At 35.8% G+C, this 24,805-nt stretch overlaps 2 protein-coding genes across 2 annotated transcripts in view; one reads left to right on the top strand and one right to left on the bottom strand.

The window, feature by feature from the left end:
• Positions 1-24,805, bottom strand: part of LOC124359669 — a 162,323-nt gene that overhangs the window by 125,060 nt on the left and 12,458 nt on the right. Inside the window, 1 exon segment of the mRNA XM_046812607.1 lies at positions 12,511-12,662. Coding sequence (XP_046668563.1) covers positions 12,511-12,662 — 152 coding nt within the window.
• On the top strand, positions 18,631-21,296 carry LOC124359671 (proton-coupled folate transporter-like). The gene has a single exon (XM_046812610.1). The coding sequence runs from the start codon at positions 18,776-18,778 to the stop codon at positions 20,105-20,107; it is 1,332 nt and encodes a 443-aa protein (XP_046668566.1). The 5' UTR covers positions 18,631-18,775; the 3' UTR covers positions 20,108-21,296.

The raw sequence follows: 24,805 nt of genomic DNA, 5'->3' as shown, positions 1-24,805 counted from the left end.
GAGCACAACTACTTTAAAGATACTAGGTGTTTCCACCTATTAACTAATATGCAGTAAATTACCGTAAATCCGAAAGTAACTCCATATATGCAAGTCAATACTACACGGTATCTGTCTATTTGTACGATGCTAGTTATAATCAAGGAAAAATAATGCGAGAGTCATAAAAAAATAAACATAAAAGTTGCACTTAAATTTGAATTTTAACTTTCCTGTATATATACATTCTTAGATATGTATAGATTTATATCCTTAATAATTTGTATATTACCAATAGGCAGACCAACCCTATTTTAAATGATCGTACACTTGCGGAAGTAAATATTTAAGGTCACACTGAAACGACTTCTACAAATTTATATTTTTTATTTTCTATAAAGTTGTTTAGTTTTTTATGTTTAAGTGTTTCATTGAATAAATAATAAAATTTGCTGTTTAATAATGCAAATTATTTAATATTTCTTTATGTGGATAAAGATCAACAGGGCCACCAGTATAGCTGACTGTTGAGTAACTTGCTACAGAAACGACGTTGTGGCTGGCATATCTCGTAGAAATTCATGTAGAAAAAACAATTTTTAAAAACAACTACAAGAAACCTATTAAAGGGTTGTTATTATTCGGTTGGTGAGTTTCTAGCATAAACTCTATTGTATTAATCATTCGTATTGTTTTTATTATTTAATGTAAGTTTAGTTTTCTCTTCTTCTTGACTTTCATACAAATATTTTATTTTTATATTTTAAGTTTGTCATACATGTAATATATGTCTACGACAATAAAAATATTAAAACTGAAACTTTAATGAATTACGTTGCCATAATGATGGTTAATATTGTAGTGCTATCTACTATGCACACAACATAACTTTGACAAAATCTAAAATAAATCAAGAGATTTGAAACTAATTCTGTATATGAATTATGGCCCAGGAGGATTAGTTCTTTTAGTTCAGTATCTTTATCTAGTTAGTTGACTGACAACTTCATTACTAATATATATCTTTCTGACGGTTCGTTTAAAGAGTATAAAATTAGGACAAATATAATGTGAGAAAAAAATAATAGTTTTATCACCATTTTTAATCCCATTTCGACATCCACCTAATTAGCACGGTCTTATGAATTTCAATAAAAACCAGGTTGAGTAACTTTACAGTGCAAATTGGCCATCGGATCATGTACTGTTTGTTAATGAAGAGTATATTAAACCCAATTAGGCCTAAAAGAGAAGTGGCAAACTAAACGTGATTGAATGAAGTGCTCACAGAGAGGGCTAAACACTTCATGGGGATAATCAATCGTACATAAAGGATTTCAGTTTTAAATTCAACGTTGTTTTTACAGATATCGTATCGTTAGCTTGATACTTAAGTATATTTTTGTAATAATATAGTTCAAAATCAGCGTAATATGTAACAGAAATAGCTCTTCATAACTCAAATAACCCACAACAATCGTACGATCCGGCTAAATCACGATAAAAGCAATATACTAGTTGAAACACAAATTATGCTCAATAGTATGTATCAAGTTTCAAGTCTCTAGGATCTTTGTAACAGAAGAAATCGCGCAGACGGATTATCGCACATACCATTTGGTTGACAACAATAATCAATACAGCTCTTCCTTAGTCCAAGGGACAAGTACACAGAGACAGTCAGTTTCAAGTCTCTAGGATCTTTGTAACAGAAGAAATCGCGCAGACGGATTATCGCACATACCATTTGGTTGACAACAATAATCAATACAGCTCTTCCTTAGTCCAAGGGACAAGTACACAGAGACAGTTAGTTTCAAGTCTCTAGGATCTTTGTAACAGAAGGAAATCGCGCAGACGGATTATCGCACATACCATTTGGTTGACAACAATAATTAATACAGCTCTTCCTTAGTCCAAGGGACAAGTACACAGAGACAGTTAGTTTCAAGTCTCTAGGATCTTTGTAACAGAAGGAAATCGCGCAGACGGATTATCGCACATACCATTTGGTTGACAACAATAATCAATACAGCTCTTCCTTAGTCCAAGGGACAAGTACACAGAGACAGTTAGTTTCAAGTCTCTAGGATCTTTGTAACAGAAGGAATCGCGCAGACGGATTATCGCACATACCATTTGGTTGACAACAATAATCAATACAGCTCTTCCTTAGTCCAAGGGACAAGTACACAGAGACAGTTAGTTTCAAGTCTCTAGGATCTTTGTAACAGAAGGAATCGCGCAGACGGATTATCGCACATACCATTTGGTTGACAACAATAATCAATACAGCTCTTCCTTAGTCCAAGAGACACGTACACAGAGACAGTTAGGTTTCAAGTCTCTAGGATCTTTGTAACAGAAGGAATCGCGCAGACGGATTATCGCACATACCATTTGGTTGACAACAATAATCAATACAGCTCTTCCTTAGTCCAAGAGACACGTACACAGAGACAGTTAGTTTCAAGTCTCTAGGATCTTTGTAACAGAAGGAATCGCGCAGACGGATTATCGCACATACCATTTGGTTGACAACAATAATCAATACAGCTCTTCCTTAGTCCAAGGGACAAGTACACAGAGACAGTTAGTTTCAAGTCTCTAGGATCTTTGTAACAGAAGGAATCGCGCAGACGGATTATCGCACATACCATTTGGTTGACAACAATAATCAATACAGCTCTTCCTTAGTCCAAGAGACACGTACACAGAGACAGTTAGGTTTCAAGTCTCTAGGATCTTTGTAACAGAAGGAATCGCGCAGACGGATTATCGCACATACCATTTGGTTGACAACAATAATCAATACAGCTCTTCCTTAGTCCAAGGGACAAGTACACAGAGACAGTTAGTTTCAAGTCTCTAGGATCTTTGTAACAGAAGGAATCGCGCAGACGGATTATCGCACATACCATTTGGTTGACAACAATAATCAATACAGCTCTTCCTTAGTCCAAGGGACAAGTACACAGAGACAGTTAGTTTCAAGTCTCTAGGATCTTTGTAACAGAAGGAATCGCGCAGACGGATTATCGCACATACCATTTGGTTGACAACAATAATCAATACAGCTGTTACATCTACTCCAGGAAGACAGAGTCCAAGCGTACACAGTTAGTTTCAAGTCTCTAGGATCTTTGTAACAGAAGGAATCGCGCAGACGGATTATCGCACATACCATTTGGTTGACAACAATAATCAATACAGCTCTTCCTTAGTCCAAGGGACAAGTACACAGAGACAGTTAGTTTCAAGTCTCTAGGATCTTTGTAACAGAAGGAATCGCGCAGACGGATTATCGCACATACCATTTGGTTGACAACAATAATCAATACAGCTCTTCCTTAGTCCAAGGGACACGTACACAGAGACAGTTAGTTTCAAGTCTCTAGGATCTTTGTAACAGAAGGAATCGCGCAGACGGATTATCGCACATACCATTTGGTTGACAACACAATAATCAATACAGCTCTTCCTTAGTCCAAGGGACAAGTACACAGAGACAGTTAGTTTCAAGTCTCTAGGATCTTTGTAACAGAAGGAATCGCGCAGACGGATTATCGCACATACCATTTGGTTGACAACAATAATCAATACAGCTCTTCCTTAGTCCAAGAGACACGTACACAGAGACAGTTAGTTTCAAGTCTCTAGGATCTTTGTAACAGAAGGAATCGCGCAGACGGATTATCGCACATACCATTTGGTTGACAACAATAATCAATACAGCTCTTCCTTAGTCCAAGGGACAAGTACACACAGACAGTTAGTTTCAAGTCTCTAGGATCTTTGTAACAGAAGGAAATCGCGCAGACGGATTATCGCACATACCATTTGGTTGACAACAATAATCAATACAGCTCTTCCTTAGTCCAAGGGACAAGTACACAGAGACAGTTAGTTTCAAGTCTCTAGGATCTTTGTAACAGAAGGAATCGCGCAGACGGATTATCGCACATACCATTTGGTTGACAACAATAATCAATACAGCTCTTCCTTAGTCCAAGGGACAAGTACACAGAGACAGTTAGTTTCAAGTCTCTAGGATCTTTGTAACAGAAGGAATCGCGCAGACGGATTATCGCACATACCATTTGGTTGACAACAATAATCAATACAGCTCTTCCTTAGTCCAAGAGACACGTACACAGAGACAGTTAGTTTCAAGTCTCTAGGATCTTTGTAACAGAAGGAATCGCGCAGACGGATTATCGCACATACCATTTGGTTGACAACAATAATCAATACAGCTCTTCCTTAGTCCAAGAGACACGTACACAGAGACAGTTAGTTTCAAGTCTCTAGGATCTTTGTAACAGAAGAAATCGCGCAGACGGATTATCGCACATACCATTTGGTTGACAACAATAATCAATACAGCTCTTCCTTAGTCCAAGGGACAAGTACACAGAGACAGTTAGTTTCAAGTCTCTAGGATCTTTGTAACAGAAGGAATCGCGCAGACGGATTATCGCACATACCATTTGGTTGACAACAATAATCAATACAGCTCTTCCTTAGTCCAAGGGACAAGTACACAGAGACAGTTAGTTTCAAGTCTCTAGGATCTTTGTAACAGAAGGAATCGCGCAGACGGATTATCGCACATACCATTTGGTTGACAACAATAATCAATACAGCTCTTCCTTAGTCCAAGAGACACGTACACAGAGACAGTTAGTTTCAAGTCTCTAGGATCTTTGTAACAGAAGGAATCGCGCAGACGGATTATCGCACACATACCATTTGGTTGACAACAATAATCAATACAGCTCTTCCTTAGTCCAAGAGACACGTACACAGAGACAGTTAGGTTTCAAGTCTCTAGGATCTTTGTAACAGAAGGAATCGCGCAGACGGATTATCGCACATACCATTTGGTTGACAACAATAATCAATACAGCTCTTCCTTAGTCCAAGGGACACGTACACAGAGACAGTTAGTTTCAAGTCTCTAGGATCTTTGTAACAGAAGGAATCGCGCAGACGGATTATCGCACATACCATTTGGTTGACAACAATAATCAATACAGCTCTTCCTTAGTCCAAGAGACACGTACACAGAGACAGTTAGTTTCAAGTCTCTAGGATCTTTGTAACAGAAGGAATCGCGCAGACGGATTATCGCACATACCATTTGGTAAACAACAATAATCAATACAGCTCTTCCTTAGTCCAAGAGACACGTACACAGAGACAGTTAGTTTCAAGTCTCTAGGATCTTTGTAACAGAAGGAATCGCGCAGACGGATTATCGCACATACCATTTGGTTGACAACAATAATCAATACAGCTCTTCCTTAGTCCAAGAGACACGTACACAGAGACAGTTAGTTTCAAGTCTCTAGGATCTTTGTAACAGAAGGAATCGCGCAGACGGATTATCGCACATACCATTTGGTTGACAACAATAATCAATACAGCTCTTCCTTAGTCCAAGAGACACGTACACAGAGACAGTTAGTTTCAAGTCTCTAGGATCTTTGTAACAGAAGAAATCGCGCAGACGGATTATCGCACATACCATTTGGTTGACAACAATAATCAATACAGCTCTTCCTTAGTCCAAGGGACACGTACACAGAGACAGTTAGGTTTCAAGTCTCTAGGATCTTTGTAACAGAAGGAATCGCGCAGACGGATTATCGCACATACCATTTGGTTGACAACAATAATCAATACAGCTCTTCCTTAGTCCAAGGGACACGTACACAGAGACAGTTAGTTTCAAGTCTCTAGGATCTTTGTAACAGAAGGAATCGCGCAGACGGATTATCGCACATACCATTTGGTTGACAACAATAATCAATACAGCTCTTCCTTAGTCCAAGAGACACGTACACAGAGACAGTTAGTTTCAAGTCTCTAGGATCTTTGTAACAGAAGGAATCGCGCAGACGGATTATCGCACATACCATTTGGTTGACAACAATAATCAATACAGCTCTTCCTTAGTCCAAGAGACACGTACACAGAGACAGTTAGTTTCAAGTCTCTAGGATCTTTGTAACAGAAGGAATCGCGCAGACGGATTATCGCACATACCATTTGGTTGACAACAATAATCAATACAGCTCTTCCTTAGTCCAAGAGACACGTACACAGAGACAGTTAGTTTCAAGTCTCTAGGATCTTTGTAACAGAAGAAATCGCGCAGACGGATTATCGCACATACCATTTGGTTGACAACAAAAATCAATACAGCTCTTCCTTAGTCCAAGGGACACGTACACAGAGACAGTTAGTTTCAAGTCTCTAGGACTTGTCAAGAGTTATTGTAAAGACGGATAGACAGACATTCATACAAATGCAAAATATTTACTTTAGAATTTTGCTTATGTCTCGGGGTTTGTATATTGTTCCTAAGGATAGTTTTTTTAACTAGTAAGCTAAAAACACAAATCTTAAAAAACTTTGACGAGATATATTTTTACTTGAAATATTCGTCTGGGGTACTGGATTGTATTGCCAAAACCTCACCTCTGGACAAAAATATTGTCTTGTGGATATCAAAGGAATACTGGTGTAGCGTGAATTCACTGTTGCGTAAAATTCGAGACGCTGTCAAAACCAAACCATAAGATGAGTTATGCTTACTTGAGATATCAGACTTCTGTAAAATTATATACCGTTACCGTATTGAAATCTACGACCCCTCCCTTCCAATCCATCTATCCCGAAACCATTGAACTTCCATCTTCCCCGATAAGAAGTTATTTTTAAAAGCAAGTTTTTTTTTTAAATAAACGTGGCTTTTGGAGCGTCTTAAAACTTTTACTTATAACGATAAATGAGTTTGTAGGTCAGCAATTAAGAGACGGAATAAATTGTTTCCTTCCACTTGATTTCCATAAGTTTGTTGGGTGATAAATATATGACAAACGTTCCATAATTAGCAATAAGTTAAGAGGTAGTAGAAATTGACCCTCCACTAAACATTGTCAAAAAAGTCATACAGGTTTATTTTTTATACACGTTTATATTATAACTGAAATGGGTGTGTGTTTTAATGATGACTAAACAAACGATTGAACAACACGAACAACTCTGCATTAGAATAAATAACAAACGTTCGGGTTTACGAATTATTTGGGAGGATAGTAATGTTTTGCTAATGAATCACATACATAAAATATGTCACTGACATTAAATGGAAATGTGGAAATTATATTTCAGACTGGTCATATCGCAGTGTGGTCAGATTATGCACGGGACGTGCACATCAAAATTTATCTTTTCATGTTGAACTGTTTGTTGTTAATATCACAAAAGCACAATCGCTGTTATCTATCGTGCTCATATACACGGTATTGTTTGTTACGTATAAAATACCTATACGCATATGTTTATGCATCACACTGTTCTATACATATGCGGCGGACTAAGTACATTGATTCTACAGTGTGTGTGTGTGTGTGTGTGTGCTGTGCATATTTTGTTAAGTTCCATACAGCAAAAATGATAAAAATAGTGCATGTTTTAACTATTGGCCACAATTGTTTCCATTGTAATATTTGTATCTATACTAATATTGTTAGATTTGTATAAAGCGACAATGTTTGCTGTAGCACTTTTGTTACATTAAAAAGCAATTAAAATATATCAAACGGTTTTAACTTTTGATGCATCGGTTTGTGTTATTTTTACCTGGAGCAATACATATGTTATGACGCAGGGTAAACTATAAAAATCACCTACCTCTTAAAATTACCCCGCAGTAACCAGTCTCCTTTTACTTACATTAAGAGCTATTAACCACTTGGAGTAAAAAAAAAACCTTGGAACTTGACAGAATATACATCACTCGACTGTAAACTTAGTCTAAGTGGCCATCTTTATTACATTACATAAATCATATTAAAAATATGTTCGTGTGATAGTTAGTGACAGTGTTTTACATTTGATCATCATTAAAGTTTTCAAGTCCATGTTTTTGTGAAGCATGTTATTTGAGACTGCAATTTAATTTTTAAAATTTTAAGTAAAATTCACAGTGACTCCAGGACATCTATTCTGCTAACAAGACAAGTATGTAATGTAGCTATGGCGAGAGCGGTTGATTCAATGTAAATGTTCAGTTCAACTCCAGTTCGCCATTCTCTTAGAGCAGCGTCTGGAATCTGACGCTGTCACAACCTTGACTCTTAGAATCTGGAGTCATGTTCGTCTGAATACTAGATCCCAAAAAAATCAGCGACGAAGAATCTTAAAATGAACTCTACATAGTTTCGATATCAGAGACACCAAGAGTGCAAAATATAGTGTAAAATCATACATACATATACCAGACATCATACATAAAATTAAATTAAACTTTATTCTTGAAAACTATTCTGGAACATAATTATTGTTTCGACTTATTAATTAGCGCAGAAATTTGCACGCACTTCAATAGACAAAAAAAATCATAAATATCCGTTTTAATTCAATTTTTATTTAACATTTTCGCTTTCTGAATATATACAATAATAATGTGTATATATATATATATATATATATAAAAGCCCTTAATAAGCTGTAAAAAATAATTTGATACCAGATCTGTATTAAGGAAATTAGGGCATTTGCTGAGAACCTCAACATGGACAGTTTGTTCTCATATTAAATCTGCTATAAATAAGTTATTTTTTATTATATTTAAACAATGATAGTGTTTAATAAAATCCACAAACAACTTTATTCTAATAATTATTTAGTAAAGTTGATGCTTTTTAAGATTTTCACAATGCAAAAAATAATATTTAAGATGGTAAAATGATATTTTTTTTAGTAACTGGCCTTGATACCATAAACGTTTGATCCACATTTTGGTAGAATTAATTTTTTTAACTGACATAACCTATGTTCATATGTTGAATTATGTTTGTCTTGGTCTGAGCAATAATGTGATACATCTTTGACATAGAGAGTAACAGGAGATTCTGTATAGTTGTAAAACCCCTTTACATTTTATGCTTCTTAATTCCACATTATAAAGGAATAACTCCAAATCCAATTCAATATAAAACTAAATTCCCTTTCAACATGGTTTCAATACAAAATGCAAGACACTATTATTGAAATGAAATCCTTGTTATTCAAACCTTTTCAATAGTGTAGACCACCTGAATCCTAGTGCACTCTCGCGGAATAGTAACGAACTACAAACTGGTATGATTAGCAAAGCGGCAACGGTAGCGCCTCTACTGGCCTTAACTGTAACTACATGCTTCTTATGTGTTCAGAACAGTACAGTGCAATACAATTGAATTGGATATATTCTACAGCAAATAAATAATTAAACTTACAAAAACTTTAAGTAAAAATAAAACATTAGGGTGTTAAAAAGATTATAACACAACATTTTGACATGTAAAATGGATAATAATGTCTTTTCTACTAAATTGTTTTTACAAATAAACTCTTTCAATGTTCTGTAAAATTTGCTAATGATTCGTTGAAAAATTACGAGATACAATAAAAGTGCAAAATTAATTAGAACAACAAAATCTTAAAAATCCATTAATAATGTATGTTCTCTGAATCATATCAACCCTTATTCTAACCTGATAAACTCGCACCTACGCACATACGTCACGAGCCATCCCCCCACCCAGGCCCGTTTTACACCCTGCCAGCGCCCTAGGCACAACGAAGAGTTGCGCCCCTTTTTTATACCCCTGCCAGCTGACTACGCCCCCCCCCACCAGCCCTACCATAACGCCTACTGTATATCCCGTAAATTTAGATTTAGTCTGAAATGCCAGTTTTGGTTCGGGAGGGACTTTAGACTTAATGTCACTTAACTTTCCTTTACAAATTATCCCGATTCTTTTCAAGAGCCTTCCCATTATCCACTTCCACTTATGGACCCGCAGTGTCCCGGACTGGCAACCGGTAGCCGTGAGGTTTCTACTGGCCTCTGGTGGGAATGTGTGTAACATGCCTGTTACACCCATTCTCCCTTCTTTACATTTGAAGTATTTACATTATTTTATAGTATTCGTTTAATCACAATTTCTTTGGTTTATTTTTGGTTTGTTGGCTTACCACTAGACTGACTAGAGATTCATGCAATAGCTTTTTTTCTTGTTTTCCGTATTGCAAAGTCGTCAATAATGTTTGTTAGTCTAATTTGAAAGTAATGTCGTTTTGGATGCACAACAACAATAAGCCATTAATCTTTTCATCAACCATTGATGATCTAATTTCTGACTTCACTCTTTTCAAAGCTGAAAAGCTACGTTCAGCTGTGCAGTTCGTCACAGGTAGGGTTGGAAATATCCTGAGAGCGACCTCCAAATTGGGGAACGTGTTCTCCAATCCGTTTGATTTTATGTAGGTGTACATATCTTTGATCTTAGAAAGGTTCTCCAAGACCATGCATTGTTTGAAATGGTTACATTCCTGGGCAAAGTCTTCTCCATCAATATCGTTCTTGTATACTTCTCCTAACAGTTTAGCTTCACAAGCCACCTCTTTGGAATTTTTCTCTTCTAGATTTTGTAAGATCTTAAATCTTCTGTCGAGATTTTATTGACCTCCCTTCTTTTGTTGAGCTGCAAAGCTATGTTGTCAACAATGGCAATAAACACCCCAGTGCGAAATCTTTCTCGAGGAGATGTTTCTTCCATGCTTCTGTCCTTCTTTTCATTAGGCAATAGCTTTCTTTTTCTTACTTTGTCATATACACCTTCTTCCTTTTCTGCAAGTTTCAATGCTTTGGACTCGACATCATCAAATAAATCTCTCTTTTCTCTCAAAAACGAGGATAGTGTTTCAAGTTCCTTTGTAGAACCAAATATGTCTAAATCTTGATTTTTAAGTCAAACTTGTTACTTGTTTTATCAACTGTCTCGAGAATTTCGTCCCAGATCACAGTTAATAATGTGGTTTAGAAATTTCCAAGTGTTTTTAGAAACTCAGCAGCTGTGCATTGTGTTTATAGTGTCTGAGTAACGGCTTTATTTAGCTGTTCAAGAGCATCTATTAATTCATGTCGACTTATTGTTAAAGCTCGAAGATCGTCTACCCTAGCAGACCATCTTGTGTCACTCAGAGGTTTTACCATTACCTTTCTCTAATCTTTCTTTGATTTTCCTTCGTAACTCTTTTCAATGTGACTTTTTAAGATGTTCCACCTGTAAGTGGATGCCGAGAAAAAAAAGCATACAGCCATTGTACGAATGTAAAAAATATTGTGTGTTATCTAGACACGCCTTATCCGCAGCAAAACACCCAGCAAGGTTTAGTGAATGAGCTGCACATGGTCAGCAAGATCATTTTTGCTGTTATTCCTTGCCTGAAGACCTGAGTATATGCCCGACATGTTTTATGCATTGTCGTAAGTTTTTCCACGACAGTTATCGGTAATTCTTTGCTTATAATCTCAATAAATTCACTGCAAATGTCAGACGAAAGGTATAATAATACACTACCTTTGCCTTTGTTACCATATGTCACTATGTGTTTCGCGAGAAATAGATCAAATTCCCTTATCAGCTCAAGACAGCCTAGAAAAAGTCCGTTTGATGATTATGCATGCAGATACAACCATGGCAATATTTTTCCATTTTTTGCGCCCCCCTAAAAATGCCAATTGCCTAGCGCCCTAGGCCCGTGCCTACCGTGTCTATTCGGTAAAACGGGCCTGCCTCCACCCTCTCACGCTTCAGACAACAGCTGGCTTTCCGGTAACGGATTGGTTAAGAGTGTCCGAAGTTATCTCTTATACGAATCATTATAACGGCTGATGTGCAGGAAACCCACCGTTATGTCATAGATAAAAAAAATATTAAACGAGAATTTAACGAGGTTTTAGAACGGATAATATGGAACAATGCTGATAAAATGTGTAAATAAATACTAACTAGCGTTTGTATCTCATAATCTGGTTTTCCTTACGAGTGTGCAATATTTAAAAAAATAATAAACATCGTCAAGGTAGAAAAAAACCAGTTATACGTAGGAGAGGATAAGTGACGCATAGAGTTATGTTAGGTAGAATTAGGATTTATATCTGGAGATTATTCGTTTCCTCACAAATGTTCAGAGGTAGTTTTTCACCTAATATTAAAGAATGCAATTTCATAGGCACTTTTTATATTTTAAATATTAAAAACTTACCACAATACCATTACCATTCGATTCAAAATGAATACGAAAACGAGTGGTGAATTTATTACATTTTCTATTTATCTTCAATTTAATACACATTACTTACCTTAGTGTCAAAGTTAATACATCTAGCCTTTTCCCGTCAAAGATTAATAACGTTTGGTATTTTTGTAAAATTTGATAAGATTTAAAATCTGTATTAATGGATTCAAATCTTAAAATATTATATTGAATGAGAAACTGGATACTAAAATAAGATCAACAATCTACGAGCGGAAAATTATTAAGAGATTGTATTGATAAATATTGAGAATTTATCTGGACAGAGACGGGCCACACAATCGGTTTAATCTACAACGACTGATATATTTAAAATATTTCTCTTAGACTATTAGAGGAAATGAGAAGAAAACTAGAAAGAGTACTCACTGGTTTAGGCCGAGTCGCAAAGTCTCTCCGACTGTCCGCAAGAGCGCGTGGCTTTCTCCGTTTGTCAAACACTTGGTGGGCTGTCCATTGATGGAACTGATCACATCTCCCTCCCGCACACCCTTCTGGGCCGCCTTGCTGCCGGGGTTCACCTGGAATAACACATAGAGGTCAGACAAGAAGCAAGAAGGCTTCATCAGCTCAAAACAGTGAAGATTACTGAATGAGGCAGGATTCTAGGATCTTCCAAATCTCCGAGCGCCCATTGATTACAAAACTTGAATGAAACCATGGTTTAATATAACAAAAAAGCAGAGTTATTGTACAACTCATGCACAAAACTACCTAAAAACTGCCAAGCACCATCTCTTTTAGGTTGTTTCTATATTCATCATTGGCAACATTGTTCTATGATACCTATGTTTTATTTAGCTATTCATAAGAAATCAGTAACGTTTAAATGAATTTTATGACAATTCTACGATTGACCAGTTCTATACTACGGTATACCATACCAGTGGATAAATCTTGTTCGAAGGATTTGTTCGGAATTTCAGCATTTTGGACCCTTCAAAATTGTACTGTTAGTGTGAATCCTAGAATATATATTAAGGCAAATATCAATCAGCGGATTCAATTTGATAAGCATTGGATACTACATATTCAAAACTGAAAAATTACAAGATAATGCAGTTTTTATTAGAATATGTATGTTTAAAAGAAGAATATACAAGACCTTTCTTATGATGAACTTGAACATGAAGAGCTGAAGGCACCCTGGAAACGACTAGACCAGTCCAACACCGGTGCGGTAGGAGCAGCAGAATTGTAAGCGGGACGATTGTCATGCAGGATAGCATCATGGGGGCAGGGCACTGGGGAATGTCGCGCTCGACGACCAGAGTCCTGACACGGCAACTATGACGTCACCGTGTCCTGTGCTCTGAGCTCATCGCGTTCATGACAAGAGATTCTCTCGCTATGATGTGTGTGTTTATATTATTTTTAGTTCAAATTCACTTGATAGCTCATGCAGGGGGTGATGAATTGCGAACTTATTGTTCGCAAGGCAGTGGTGGAGATGTCGAAGGAACCTCCATAACTTGTAGGATGTTTAATTGTAAGACATTTTGAGTATAAGGTGAGACCTGCTGTTCTTGGGTTGGCTAGGTTAGGTTGTTGTCCCATTTAACTTGGACACAACCATGTATGGTAGGTGTCTTCACAAGGTAATAAGAAGAATTAAAATATTACGCCAAATATTTATCTGATTAATATTTATTATTTAAACCTACGCATTACGTTAATTGTACTATATTGCAATTTCACATAAAATACTGTGTTACTTGTAATATATTTAGTATATAAAAAAGGTATACGCCATCATCATCAAGTTTAACACATTAGAGTAATTATTTCATTTCACATTGCAACGCTATTATGCACATCAATACATATTAATACTCTCTAGATCTAAATTTTGAAAATGTTCGAAATAAAATCATTATTATATTTCACCTCGTATAAGAGCAACTTAACTTTTTTTAGATGTTAAATATTTAGCATAGAATGCATATTTCAATTATTTCTCTGTTGAATGACCTATTAACTGATTATGCTTTACAAGAATCACTCATAAGGCAAAAATACACACACGCAGTTCCTCTAGTTCTAAACTTTATCCTTTTCGTGCATTTTTCTCGACATTTCTCCTCATACAACTCGTAATTTTTTTAAACTTTGTTAATTATGTTACTGGAAATGCCATTTAAAAAACACCTCTAGCTTACCAGCACAAGATTTGGGTAGATTTCTGTTGCAGTTCATAAGACATCATTGGTTAAATTTTGGTATATTGAAATCCCACTGAACCACTAGTTCCTTAAAAGCTATAAGAATATGCTTTACATTTGTCATTTTTGATTTAAATTACACTCAAATATAGGGCCCTCTCTCACTGGCTTCCAGATTTCTAACGCTAATGTTATGAGACTATCTTTGTATGTTTAAAACAGCTGATTACTAACACAAATGTGATGCTGATGCTCAGACAGTTATTATTAATATCAGCTGATTGGTTATAACATGCTGTAACTAACTTATTTATTTAGGATGATGGTTTAGTGTGTATTTATAGTGGGTTCAGAGTTGAACCGCTTTTACTTTATTAAAATTTAGTATTATGCAGACTACATGACTCTCCATTTCTAAAAAAGATAATAGTTAATAAAACGAATGACTAGTTCCTTTTTTTAATCTCAGTTATTTCTTTCTTAATAAATGTTTTAATTTGGATAAATATAATTTAACTGAAAAAGTGCAAAATGAAAAACCAATTACAAAGCAGTTATTCGGACTGTATAACGGCTTTATGAATTTTCGCTCGCTGGGACTTTGCACCCAGTCCTGTTGGTTGTTGCATTCTGGTTATGCTACGGATGGAAGAGTTCGAGATGTTGGCGAAGATGTATTGTTGCGGGCAAGGCCAGCGTTACGCTGTTACATTATAACGGTCAGCTGATCAACAATGCCATGAATAATACAGCTGTTCAGCCCATCATGCAACGCTGTACCGTACCAGGACTTCTTAACTCGCTATGTTGACCCTACAGACCGAGTCTTATCAGGAGAGAATAGAACACTTCACCTCTACCACTACTGAATTATCTGTGGTTGGTCGGTTTGAAAATTAAAACGCGACTTAATAATAAAGTGATCAGTGAAATGATTAATTTTGTTGTAAATGAGTAGCTATTTTTAGAGCTCTCTTTGGTCCGGGTATTAAAAGCGATATCGATCGCATTAGGCTCGATGATGAGAATCATTTTTAACAGAAAAGGAGAGATCATATTTTACCAATGAATACTAAAACCTTATTTTAATTATTCAATGACATTATTCTCCCCGTCCTCATGAGCCAATGGCTTGTGTGAGCATCTTATCAAACAAAATCAGGGAAAGAGTCGGTACAGTGCAGGGTCAACCGTATTAATATATGTACGACATACGGCAGTATATACTCGTATACAGAGTGTTCATAAAAGGGTATCACAAAATTCTGTAGCTGATATTACTTAACATTTGAAACAAAATATGTCCTAAAAAAGTTAAGAAATTTATCGTTTAGTCGTCATTTTGTATTGTTTATACAAAAATTATTATAACTACCACTAATTAGGCTGAAGAAACTAAATTTGGCACATAGAGGTTTGAATATACAAGAGAGAAAAAAAAACATAATTGTGTTATTTTCTTTGATATTCAAAAATGGCTTATGTTAAAAATTACTCAAAAAAGTCAAATAACTAAAAACTATAGTTATAAAACATTTATTAGACAACAAATATTTTACAAATTTCATTATAATTGAAACGGTATTTTTTAACGAAATCCATCAACACATAAGCGAGCACGGCCACTTTAAAGATACGTTTGCACAAGCCAAGAGCGCCAAACATGTCACATTTGAGGGGTATAAGTTGTTTGTTACTTGTTGGTTGTTTTGTAAAGCGTTGATTCAATGTAAATGTTGAGGTCCAACTCCTCTAATGCTTAAAGCAGCAGAAATCTTAAATTAATTGTTTGCATGATGAGGCAATGGAATTACCTTTTGACCTAGATTACACTTGATTTTGTAATCTAGGTGTTTCTGATGTGAAAACGACGAAAAAGAGTTTATTTCGAGATTTTTAGTCAGATTTCAGACGCTGCACTAAGCGGAAGGTGAGCTGATGAACATGTGATGAAACTCAACATTCCAATGTAGCATGATTATTTTTTTACGTCAGAACCTTGGAAAATTTTAAAAATACGATAATTTCTTGAATTACCTGATTAGATTACTGCGTTGCAGTTTTTAATGAACAACTATTTAATAAAGCTCATTGTTAAAAACAGCTGTTTGATTGAAGAATATTGCTTGTGCTATAAGAACATAACCTAACCTCCTCCATTACAGTTTGACTGATATTAAAGTTCGAGAAATGGCTTTTAATTTTGAACAAAAAGTCAAGTATTGTGCTTGGTCTATTGCTTTTGGCAACATTACAGAAGCAATTAGACAATTTCAGGTTTCCTACCTAGGAGTTCAACCACCTAGCAATCCAGCAAAAACTAAGTGGAAAAATATTTTGTTAGAAATTGGAAAAGTCGTAAAAAAGTACTCTATAGGATTAAATGAGGAAAGAGAAGTACTAGTATGCGCACCAATGCTCCGCTCTTCAGGTAAGCCGATATCACTTAGGAAGGTTGAACTTGAAACTGGTGTTCCAAAGTCTTCAGTACATAGAATTAAGAAAAAAATTAAATTTTACAAATGTCACCACAATCCATAATCTTCTTGAAGATGATCCGGACAGGAGAGTGGAATATTGTTATTGTATCATTGAGTTTCATAACCTAGATCCTAATTGACATACTCAAATAGTTTTTTCAAACGATTATACTTTCTACCGCAATGATGCTGTAAATAGGCTTAATTATAATTATTACAACACCGGTAATCCACACATTCTTTAACAGACTCTACTCAAAACAAAATGAATTACTGTCTGGACAGCTGTCAGTTGTATTGGTGTGCTATCTTATGACATTTCAGACAGTACAATGATGTGAATAGGTATGAACAGGATTTAAATGAACAAATCTTGCCTCATTCTACGGTTCCAGAAATTGATTAAGCAATCTTCCAACAAGATGCTGCTCCTTCTCATTTCGCAAATCCAGTCAAGTGATTACTAAATGACAACCTTCATGGCCGTTGGATTGGTCGTGGAAATGATTTTTTAGATGAGCCACTCCGATCTCCAGATTTAACTGTGTGTGATTTATTTCTATGGGTTTATTTAAAGGAACAAGTTTATACTCGTAGCTTCAATAATGTTGAGGAATTACAACAATCAATTGAAGAGGGACTTCTCCGGATACCGCACATTTTCTTTGTAAGATCTTACGATTATCAATGTGTCGCTGAGGATGGATTACAAGTTCGAATAATTGTGGACTGTAATTGTAGGTTTTTTTATAGGCTATGTTCTAATTTTCTAATTGAAATGCTTTATTTCTCTAAAATAAATAATTTTATTAAACCAAAAATACTGTTTTTTTTTTTACTGTTTTTCAAGTATAGTTTTTCAAATTGCCACCATTTTGCTTCAACAATTGCTAGAGAGCTGAAATTTTCACAGACTATTTTAAAACCCTATTTATTGTGTATTGTGTAGAGTTTGAAAATGTTCGGTGCATAAATGAGCAAGTAATACTAAATCAAACTGTTAAACCTCTTCGTGGGACACCAGGTATAAAATCATTTTGAATTTTAAAATCATTTTCGAAGTAAGCTGCAATATTCTACTTTGTTGACCTGTGCGTTAGTTAAAATTTATAGCGCTACAAGCAAGTCTGTACTTCTTTCTTATTTTTGCTTTTTTAATTGTTATTCTTATCCTCAGAATAGTTTATGACTTTCAAACATTCAACATTTGCTACACTTATTATTTTGTCCATTATTAATCTAGAGCCACGAGAATTTTGCACAACTAATAACACTTTTATTGCAATCTCTATTTGTGTAGACAAATTGCTTCCCAAATATGCAACCACAACACCAAGAAATCCTGCAATCCCTTACTGATGGCCTTGGTACTATGTTCAATTGACATTTGAAAAGCTAGTTATATTTTAGGAATGTATACATGTTTAAACTACTCTAAAAAAAGCAAATAATTAAATAAAACAAAATCTTTTTTTACAAACTCGATCATCAATCTGATATGAACACATAACTTATAACATTGCTTAATTTTAAATATTATTAAAATATATGTCCAATGTATAGGTTGTTGTTAAAAAGTCACAGTATTTTTGATCAACTATATTTATTGTAAACATATTTCACAAGTTTAATTGCATTTCATAATTTTGTATTTACAATTAATTGTGTCAATCTAAATTATATATTTTTTAAGAATTTAATATGAAACGGGATTTTTCTATAATTACTTTGATGTGTGATAAAAGACAACATTTGTTCACTTTCCTTATTCGTAAATAATAAAGAAGAATACATAATAAGGCGGAATGTGAGTAGATAACAGGGAACTGCGGGTGAAGCGGCCGGTGTAATAGTCAGTTTACCGCGAGACTCCGCAGCGACAAGTAGAACAGCAGTGCTGCGTGATGGCAGTGGCGGTGGCGGTGGTGTAGATGCCGCGGACCGCGAAAGTAGTGACAGTGACCGAGTGGCAGTGACAGTGATAGTGACAGAATGCGGATCAGTTCTGTGCTCAAGCAGGTGTCCGTGGAGCCTATGCTTGTGCTGTATTACGTGGCCGCAGCCATAGCGACCCTAGCCGGCACCAATCTGGTGCTGCTGAAAGCTTGCAATCCACATCATTCCCCGGCAGAAGGCGACACTTGCGACGAGGTGGCCGCCCAGAAGGTTGTGACCGCCATCAACACCTGGAGACCCAGCTTCGAGTACAGCATACCCGTACTGTTCATCCTCTTCGCGGGTGCCTGGAGTGATGCACACGGCAAGAGGAGAAAGCCTTTGATGATTCTTCCCATCGCGGGGGAAATTGTCACCCTCTTCTACATCACCAGCAGCGTCTACTTTTGGAAGTGGACTCCTGAAATGACCGCACTCTTCGAATCCTTATTCCGCGGCCTGACTGGAGGCCGGACGTGTTTTTCTTTTGGCGCGATCACCTACATTGCCGACAACACCTATCCCGAACAAAGGACCTTCCGTTTAGCCATAATCACTGCCCTGATATTCATCTCTTCTCCTATCGGTAACGCGTTGGGAGGTATTCTGAGAGTGACCTTCGGATTTTACGTGGTGTTTAACGTGTGTTTGATTTTGAACTTGTTAGCCTTGCTATCAGGGTTGATATTGATGAAGCGTTACAATGACGAGGAGCGTTTGGAAAAGTCTTGTGGTCTTCCGGAACTTAAAAAAACTTGGAAAACAGTGTTCAAAGAAAGAACAGGCCATAACAGAACTATTATTTTATTGATGTTGATAGTGTCTCCTCTATTTGGAGGATGTCTGATCGGCGAATATTCAGTACTTTATTTCTACCTCAGATACAAATTTCACTGGGGTGAAGCAGACTACGGTTTCTATTCAGCTTTTAGAATGTCCCTGACATTCTTCGGTACCTTGATATCGATAGGGGTGCTCTCAAGGATGTGCCGCCTCTCTGACGAGGTCATCGGCTTGATAGCAACGACGTCTCAGATAGTCGCCGCCCTGGGCAACACCTTCGCGCAGTTCCAATGGCAGATGTTCTTGTACCCCACTTTGGATCTAATGCACGGCGCCATTTATACTGTGGGTCACTCTATTGTATCCAAGGTGGTGGACTCTGTAGAGCTGGGGAAGGTCAACAGTGTCCTAGGAACCGTGGACTCCCTCATCCCCCTCATCGTGTTCCCTCTGTACAACAGGACGTACAGCATGACGTTCCAAGAGAAGCCGGGTACTTTCTTTCTAATCAGCGTGGCCTTCGCCAGTGTCACTTGGGTGATTTTCCTCACAGTCATCGTGCTCCGAATGAAGCAAAGTGCAAAAGTCCACACCACCGTCAACTGATTCCAAAAAGTTCTGAACAATTCGAATAGAGTAATTGTATTGTTTACTCATTTGTGTTTTAAGGTGATGAAATATTACGGGTAGATAATAAGTTAGATAATTAACGTGTAGTACAAATTCTATGTGTAGTTGTGTTTGTTATAATATGTAATATCGCACAAAATTCAGAAGTAAAGATCAATCCAAATCAAGGATAATTTCCAATAAGAAATATATACTGGACGAATGTTAAATGAACAGTCCGAAAATATGACTTCACGTAATGATAATGAGTGCATTAAAAATCCAAAATTTATTAATGAACTGTGTGTCATTAAATGAGTATATGGACGCGGCCAAATTAATATTGGGCGTAGAAACAAAGACGAAACTTCGTCAAGGCCAACTGGTGAACCCACTTTTGGCGCGGAATCTGGTAAATGGGTTATCGAATAGTAGAGACCTGCCGACTCGATATTGGTGTTCAAATTGTCGTTGGGAAGTTTCTCTATCCCAACGAGGACGTGATGGAACGCACCTATTGATGATTATGAGGGGGTTTATTCGATCCAGTAGCTGTCTGAGGGATAAAAACACGAAATAGACAGTGTCGTAACTAGAAATAATATTTTAGGAGACGTGATACATCCATTATACAAGAAGATACCCATTTAAAAATTATAACTTTAAAAATGTTAATATAGTTAGACTGGGTTTAAACATATTTACAAACCTAACTTATCCACGTATTTAAAAAGTCACACATTCTCTTAATGACTCGTTATTACTTTTAGCTTCAGTTCAGAAGCTGAGAATTGTAATTTATCTAGAACTTAAATTACAGTTTTAAAAAGTTTAAAATGATTTGAACTTTTTAAATAGAATCCACTCAAAATGATTTTAGATACCACAACAACATTATAAAAAATATAGTACAATAAATTATACTTAATATTATTAAGTACTTCTTGCGATATCTGCTTGGGTGAAAACAATATTTATACTGTTCTACAAGCAAAATAATATTCAAAAACTTAGTTTTTGCACTATTGATAAGAAATATTACCTTGAATTTTAAGTACATCTACATTACTGTTCACACTGAGATATTACTGTAGATAAACATATTTTTTCAGAATATATAGTGTACGTAACCATGATGTGATTCTTGTTATAATTGTTTCATGTTAATAAAGATATTACACAAAGATGTATTATTCGACTTCAAAGTAGCACCTGCGAAACTTAACTGCAACAACAAACAAACTATCGATAAATATATTGTGATAAAGGATCATCAATAAGGTAATATATCATATTTTAAAATGTTATGATTCCTTAGAATATAACGAATATTGTTGTATGTATTTTATTCTGCATACAAAACCGTTTTAAAATTAATATTTATCTCTAACGAAAATGAGATGATAATTGCGTCATAATAACTTGAAATATTTTTCTGTAGACAGTTGCGTATTACTGGAAACAATGTGGCAGATTGTACCTTACATCCTGATTCGAGGAAAGCAAATAGCAAAAAGTTCGTAGCACAAATTACAGGCTTCGGCGCCACAGACACACGACCGCTTTATTCGTGCTGCAAAACTTCCTCTTTTGAAATGATCATTGGTGTCTTCCCTATAATACATTCTGCGAAGTCTTCACGAAGCCAATCAAATATTGATTTGATTTTTATAATGTTTTGAATTTGATATTATGCATACACATTACGTAATTAAAAGTCACTTTAGTAAAATATCGTTAAAAAGCCTATGGTACTCGCGGCCAACCATTTTACCCGTATAAGAACGGTTTAAATCTTAAAAATGTTTACAGAATAATGAGAGATGCGTCATGTTAAAGGTAGCCTACACGCACGCACGCACGCACGCACGCACGCACGCACGCACGCACGCACGCGCGCGCGCGCGCGCGCACACACACACACACACACACACACACACACACACACACACACACACACACAACGTATTATTATAGTTACGCTTTTCACACACACGCGCTTTTCATTTTTAAACGTTGTTATTATAGTTACGAGACATATTATTGCAAACGAGTTGGGATAAAAACAAGTGGGATAATGCACTTAGGTCTGAGACATATTGTTTGAAATTACCATGAGTATAGAAAATTAGTTTCTTGGGATTACAATAGAATTAGTGTTATAAATGTATATCTATTTAATCTATTAATAAATGATACAGCCAAACGGCTTACAATGATATGTCTCATTCTTTAGTTATTAAAAAGCCTCACACTTCTTTGTACTTTATTGTTTACATTTAAAGTGTAAACTTTGCATGAAGAACTAAAAAGGCTTTGGATACGTGTTAATTAGATTTTAATAATGAGACATTTTCCATAACTCTATGACCACATCTCTGATAAGGATGTAAAAGTGTATAAAGTTTCACAACTGACGGCTTTAAATTAACATTAAGGAGTGTTAATAAATCCTACTGAAAATTGCATAGCAATAGAGACTTTACATATAAGTGCATTTTGTAGTTTTCAAAATATATATAGGAGACTTCCCTTTCCATAATAGTTATTATTCCTAAAATATCACCATGAAACAACCGAAGCAGATTCCCGACATAACAAACTATTGTTGAGATGACATAGGAGTATTTTAGTCATCGTCAAAGTTCTAGTTTATTACAAGGAGAGTAATGTTGTTATTCTGGATTCCCAGGTGGGAGACATGGACAGGTGATTAGTGTCTAATCGTTATCCGCTTGTTAAGGCGGTGGCCTGTATTTCTCTGAGCCAATTATCGCAGAGTTTTAAGATAAAGCTTGGTGACGTATATGACTAGAGATAACACGTATCCTATCCGGATTGTTGACCTAAGTCAATACACACAATGCGGATCCACACATTGCCATTTTTGAAAAATATCCAAAAGCCTCCTTTTGAAAAGCGCCTCAAAGCTAAGGCAGGCGTGACGTAGAGTACAGAGAAAAACATAAAATATATTCACTACTACAGATGGTACTAAAAAATCGCGGTCAGGACCCTTTTTAAAAATGATTTATACTAAACAAAAAAAGGTAACGATAAAAAGGGAACGCAGGAAAAAATAATCCTTCCGGCTCAGTTGGCAGGTATAGCCTAGATAGAACAATAACAACTGAAATATGTATATGGTTTTTTAGAATTACAGGATGCCATCTACATTTGTAAAACAAAAAATACTTTCTCTAAGCCCATAAATAACGGAGTTGTGAAATATTTGATCGATCGTTATGTTAAACGAAATGATACCAAGCTGGTCAATAAACTATGTAGGGATAAATTCCAAGATCAATTCTCTACTTGTTTGAGCATTACTTTTACCACTTATTGATGATAAAAAATGTACTTTTAATCTATATTTCATGTTTCGCTTGGTCGAGATCACATGAATTGATCATAATAAAAGGTTTCTGAAATTTAATGTATATCCCAAATCATTTTTATGTTTCCCCTAGATTCATGTATTGTGAATTAAAACAATAATGTTAACGGGTGCCACATTACAACAAAATGGCATATTAAGTTTGCCACCTCAACCGGGATATTTGTAAGATCAAGTTTTGTGCGAAGTTTCAACTTGATTCGGCTTTTTTGGGACTGCTATTTTTTAAAAAGTTGCGTCATATAGCATAGAAATAAAGGTAGATGTGTAATCTTTGGAACTGGAGGAGGTTTTGGGGCTCTGGGTGAAGTTATGTAGGAATTTTACGCAAGGAGGACAAATGCGATAGGCAGATTCGGTACAGGAAATCGATCTAATAAAAAAATTGAACGAAGTTACACTGTTAGAGGTAGGTAATAGTATTACCTACCGAGGGCGAAATATATAAAGAAAGAGAAGAAAATTGAAAAAATAAAAAAATAAAAACAATAAATGAGGCTGAAAGATAAGAGAATGAAGATTATAATGTGGATTTCATGTGGCTAATATATGTATAAGGGGGTGTATATTGAAAGGACACGAAGGTTACGGAGGTTAAGATAAATTATGATCAGACGTTACAAGAAACAGCAACGGCTAAGAAATTATGTCTGTCGCTTTTAGTCTCTCTGTCTCACCTATAATAATGCCAGAGGTCGGTGAAGTCAGACATTAGCATAGAATCTGTCGTACATTAGCGAACACAATGACTGCACACCAAGGGAACGTAAATATAAGGAGAGCAGCTGAGTCGAATGTACTCAGCACTTCGCAGAAAATAACGTGATTTATTCATGCCTGCCCCATCACTGATAAATAATAATAATACATTTGCCCCCTCGCTGGAAAAGTTTTTCCTGATAAGTAAACATTTTACAAACGCTTGACATATTAACAACATCAGTCAGATTGTACTTTGTAGATGTTAGTTTGGCCAACGTTGGATACATACATGTTTCTCAGAAACTACAAAAGATACAGAATCTTAAATGTGTATTTAACATTAAATTAAATTAATGGTTTAGACAAATATAATTTATTTGAAGAAATATATACATTTTTTAATACATACAAGATTTTTCGTAAAATATATATTCTATAAATTGTATATACAAACTTCTTTATATTTTTTGAAAACCCCTTCATTGAATTTGAAGAGCTACATGTAACATGTAAAACAAACAAAGTATTAGGCTGTTATCTTTTGTAGTTTCTGAGAAAAATGTTCCTAAAGTTTAAAAAATCAGGCTTTCGGAAAA

The sequence above is a fragment of the Homalodisca vitripennis genome, chromosome 4 (assembly GCF_021130785.1).
Source record: "Homalodisca vitripennis isolate AUS2020 chromosome 4, UT_GWSS_2.1, whole genome shotgun sequence".
NCBI classification, from domain to species: Eukaryota; Metazoa; Arthropoda; class Insecta; order Hemiptera; family Cicadellidae; genus Homalodisca; species Homalodisca vitripennis.
This window is presented reverse-complemented; position numbering and strand designations above follow the sequence as displayed.

Bases quoted from the DNA above. Each gene is read 5' to 3' on its own strand.
- LOC124359671 (XM_046812610.1), top strand. From the start codon at position 18,776: ATGCGGATCAGTTCTGTGCTCAAGCAGGTGTCCGTGGAGCCTATGCTT.